The sequence below is a fragment of the Babylonia areolata genome, chromosome 9 (assembly GCF_041734735.1).
Source record: "Babylonia areolata isolate BAREFJ2019XMU chromosome 9, ASM4173473v1, whole genome shotgun sequence".
NCBI lineage: Eukaryota > Metazoa > Mollusca > Gastropoda > Neogastropoda > Buccinidae > Babylonia > Babylonia areolata.
Window position 1 is genome coordinate 15,013,503 of NC_134884.1, and position 5,000 is coordinate 15,018,502.

The following is a 5,000-nucleotide window of genomic DNA, read 5'->3' on the forward strand; positions in this document are numbered from 1 at the left end:
AAAAAGGGGTAGGGGTGTCACTGTATGTGTGTGTGTGTGTGTGTGTGTGTGTGTGTGGAAATTGGGGCTTAAAATCTTGAGTAATAACAAATAATAGGTCACTGACCCACTCCAATACAGCTTACAAGGGCAGGACAACAGGTCACACTGACTGGGGGCGGGGTGGCAGGCTTACTTTGTCAGCATACTGGACAGGTTACATGTACACCCTACAGGTAGGTACCCAGTAACCTCCCTCAGAGGATTGAGGAATTGAGTCACTCAATTGAGGAGTTGAATCACCCACTCAACAGGCCCCCTGTTTGCTTTTCCTTCTCTGAGCACCATGGAGCTGATCATTAATTTGCCTAGAAAATAATGCGCTAGGCTCAGCCTTCGAAAGCAGACTGAGCGATCGCACTGAATGTGTGGAAGGTGATAAAGTAGTAATGCTATTGTTCATTTAGTTACTTTGTTATAAAAAAATCTCTCTATCTGTCACACACACACACACACAAATGCACACACACTCACACTGTGATGCCCCCCCCCCCTCCCCCCACCACACACACACACACATTAACCAACCTAATATATCAAAGCCACTCCATAAAATTGAATTAATATTTTAAAACAATAAACATTTATGGATCACACATTAATGAAACCAATTAACTTTACCTAACATTCGATATTTTGCTTTTGTGTTGAAGGCTGGTAAAGTTAGCAGACTGAACAGCCCCACAAGGTGATCAAAATTGCCAGTCACTGGGTCTTTCACGGAGTGCTTTGTTTCATAGTACAGCTCTTCAACTTGTTCCATGCTATTTCATGACAGAACACCATTACCTAAGATAAGTTTATACACCATTTGACACCAAGCCACAAAAAAACTGACTGATGTCAAGTGCTTTTGCTCTTCTTTAGCTTCCCGAGAGCACACGTGTAACAGAAACCCATCTTGTCATTGCCTGACCTAGTCAACGTGAATTGTGACATATCATGTTAACACAACTACCACTTCTGCTGGTGTCAAGCACTCAGCAATGCGGGCTCTCCTCACACACCTGAAAAGTCACGTAGGCACAGGTATATTCCCCCACCCCCCTCTGTGTGTGTGTGTGTGTGTGCGTGTGCGTGCATGTGAGACTCTGTGTGTGTGTGTGTGTGTGTGTGTGTGTGTGTGTATCACTATGTCTGTGTGTGAACAGCTTCATGATGTAATGTCTCCACCCTCCCCCCCCCCCCCCTCCCCTGCCCCTCTCTCTACCTGTTAGCAGTGTAACAGCTGCTGTGAAACAAATGTTCTTGCATTATTCATATTTTGATGACAACTAACACAGTCATGCAATGAGTCCAATCCAGCTGACGTTTTTTCTCTTCAACCTCCTAACTGGAATAGGTTATGCTGGGCTCCAATTTAATTCACTCACAAAGCATGTGATACAGAAAATTTTCAAGGTGTGAGATTTAAAATAAGGATCATCTGAATGTGGTTCTCAACAATGGCAGTTACTGATCATATGCTTGTCAGGAACATACACGGTACACTTATCACATGCACGACTGTAACTGATACAGCAGAATACCTAGAGGCTAGAGCTTTCTATTAATCGGTGTTTGAATGTGTACCTGTCAGTGTGAGACTGCATAGAGAAAAAGTGAGCGAGTGTGGAATGTGTGCCACCCTGTGTGTGTGTGTGTGTGTTTGTGAGTGAGTGTGTGTGTGTGGGTGGGTGTGTGTGTGAGTGTGTGTGTGTTTGTGTGTGTGTGTATGTGTCTGTGTCAGTGTGTGTGTCTGTGTTTGCATGAATATAATCTAATACTCTGTGTGTGTGTGTGTGTGTGTGTCTGTGTGTGTCTGTGTGTGTGTGATTCTAAATTATGCTTTCCTGTTGCCATTCCCTTTTAACCAATAATTTCTTTAAAACAAAAAATTAATGCATTTTTATTTTAGTTAAACAGAGTCACACACACACTCACACACACACTCACGTATACTTATAAATTTTCCAACATCTGAGTGAGGTTTTACCTAATGTAAGGCATCTGCCTCCATGAATATAGATATCTCTCCATCCAGGGAACCCGATACAGCCCTCTGAGGGTGAGACAAGTCATAACACTGTTACTTTACTGCCCCCTTCGCTCCACACTTACCATCCTTTCTTTTGTTCCGTCACCCGACACCTTCGTTAATTGGCACCTTTGTCTCCCTGACACCTTTGCCTCTGTCTACAGTACAACTCATGACAGTTCCTCCCCTTCATCCCCGTTTAAGATGACTCATGAAATGTATTTTCAGTGAATCCGTATTTTAACTTAAAAAAAAAATAATAAAAAAAACTTCTGTGTCACATTCATACTAGATGGAGTTTTAAATGCAACTAGATCCACAGGGTTAGTGCTATATAAATGCACATTATCATTGTTATCATTAAATCTTCACCTCTCTTCGTCTCCCACTCTCTTTCTAATTTCTTTGGTTCAGTGCAAGCCAAACGTTTGCTTATAAATATAAAAATATGCTTATAAATATATAAATATCATACCATTATAATTATATATATCAAAACAAAGAATGGCATCAGTAGCATTATACGATGAAACCAAAGATATCATTGTATGTTTGAGAAATTCACAATACATTTTATACAGCATTGTACATTGGGTATCCCTTAACGGGTATAAAACTGAAATCAGTGTATCATATAAAGGGATTTAAACTGTAATCAGTCTCACAAAGACAACAAAGAAAACCTCACATCAACAGAATAACGCAGACTGTGAAGTCAGTGACCGATCACCACACAACAGACAAGTTAGACATGGACTGATCGGCCCTGACAGCTGGCACTTACACTGGAACTGGCAGTCATGAGGTAGTGCCTTCTGTTATTACAGAGTTCTAATAGCCGTGTAGAAATATAGGGACACTCATTTCTCTGAAGAAAAAATAAACTGTTCACAACTAGCATGCACACTGATACTATCAGTCTGAGATGGCGCTTTCTGTTATCACACAGTGCTCTGGAGAAGAAATAAACTGTTTATTCCATCTGCTGACATTGGTGACTTCTTCACCTTGACTGATGGAGACAGGGGTGGGTGTGATGGTCATGCACTGAATCAGGACATCAGAAAAATAATGACCAAGGGCACTAAATCAAGGGCAAAAAAAAAAAAAAGAAGAAAAAAGTGGGGGGACTTCTTTACAACTCAAGAATGGCCTTGACTGACAACAGATAGCGCCACAGATAAAGCCCAGTTTTGTTCAAATTCAAAGTCCACTGTTGAGAGCTATGTGACAGGCTGTGGGGTTTTTTGGGTTTTTTGTCACTTATGCATGTGCACTGCTGTGTTCTGTATACAGTATGACAAAGCGCGTTGGGTTACGCTGATGGTCAGGCATCTGCTTGGCAGATGTGGTGTAGTGTATATGGATTTGTCTGAACGCAGTGACGCCTCCTTGAGCTACTGAAACTGAATACAGTATGTAAAACCGAGATAATTTTGACTATGCATGCATGTGCATGTATGTGTACATGTATGTGTGTGTGATGTGCTTTGTGTGTGTGTGCATGTGCAAATTCTGTGTGTGTTCCTCAGAGCATGTATGTATGTGTCTGAGCACACAGGAGTGTGTGTATGAGAGGAAGACTGTGGTTCTGTGCTTCGATGTTGTTTCTGTGAATAGTCAAGCTCATGAACACTGAGATGAACATAAAATGTTAACTCAAAGATGGTTAAAATGTGTAAAGAAATAAATATTTCACTCAGGATTTGTTTTTAAGGCACAAAGACCATAAAACCTGTGTAATGAAACTATTTGTTTTTCTAATGTTTGCCTTCACTGTCTTACAGTAACATGTCTGAACATCACTCTGAACACACTGTGCACCTTTGGCTGTGGACGTAACCGCTGTCCTATATACAGAGCAGTGTCACTGTCACAGGCAGTCTTTCAATGCATTCTTTCAACCGTAACATTCGATCCACACACAAAGACTTCTAGTTCTATTGGTGCAAAAAAACTCAACCAGGCGCAACATCCTTACAAGTTCGTACACGAATAAAAGTAGTCGTGCACGATTAAGCAAGGTAATATATTTTTCAACAGCTGTACTTTTGAATCGAAGCTGATGTAATCGCGCGTTACAAACAAGAAAATGCAACACAGCTTTTTTTCTTCCCTTTTTCATCATTAAGCTAGAAAAATTCTACCAAACAGCCCCTTTTTTGACAATGAGACTTCAATCCGCGTTTATTTAAACTAACGTTGGTCGATGGTGTAAAAGCTACGTACGTCAGATTTTTAAGAAAGAAGCGAGATGGGTAGATCAGTGCCCTCGATCTCGGTGGCATTCAAGAAACGTCACTAAGTTATGTTACCGGCATGGGAACCACCACACCGTGCAAGTCCCTCCGACCCTGCAGATCTATTTGCAAGAAATTCCCCCCCATCTGTGAATGGGACCTAGCTGAAGAAGAACAACCAAGTAAAAATGATACGGGACACAACGTGTTTGTTAATATTATCTTACCTGATCAATTTCGCCAGCCCAACCATGGTGGATGTGTCGAGCGGTGCAAGTAGAACGAAAGTGGCCAGTGCCACGCGGACGACATCGACCTATCTCGCGCTGGTTGCTAAATTGAGACATCACGTGATCACGGCCAGCGCATTGATATGGCGAGTTTCGCATTGAGGTCACCAACCGGTCTCGACCAGTGACAATAATTCTGAAATGCTCGACTTCCATCCACTGCAGATTAATGCCGTTATCAGTTTTGTCTGCAATTGTAAGCGCAAGTACAAAGATGCATAACTCAACTGTTCGCAAACGGCTTTCATCTCGGTTCAGAATTTCGCTGCAGCTCAGTTTGTTTGGCAACCTGGGAAACTTTCCACCGTCACAAGTGACGTAAAGTAGGCCGCGTCATTTGATATGTCAAAGGTCACCTCTCAGCTGATCTGGTTGGACACCCAAAATCCATACTTCCGAGGAACCGTTTTTTGT

The 5,000-nt window shown here is 41.9% G+C and overlaps 1 protein-coding gene across 2 annotated transcripts in view; it reads right to left on the minus strand.

Annotated features, from left to right (window-relative positions):
• LOC143286084 (phosphoenolpyruvate carboxykinase, cytosolic [GTP]-like) overlaps positions 1–5,000 on the minus strand; it is a 29,470-nt gene that overhangs the window by 19,777 nt on the left and 4,693 nt on the right. The window contains exon 1 of one of the 2 annotated variants that reach the window (XM_076593660.1): positions 4,524–4,668. The exons of the other annotated variant lie outside the window; for it this stretch is intronic. Within the exon in view, the coding sequence (XP_076449775.1) occupies positions 4,524–4,549 (26 nt within the window). The 5' untranslated portion in view covers positions 4,550–4,668. Of the gene's footprint in view, positions 1–4,523; positions 4,669–5,000 lie in introns of those variants that run through there. 2 annotated transcript variants of the gene reach the window in all.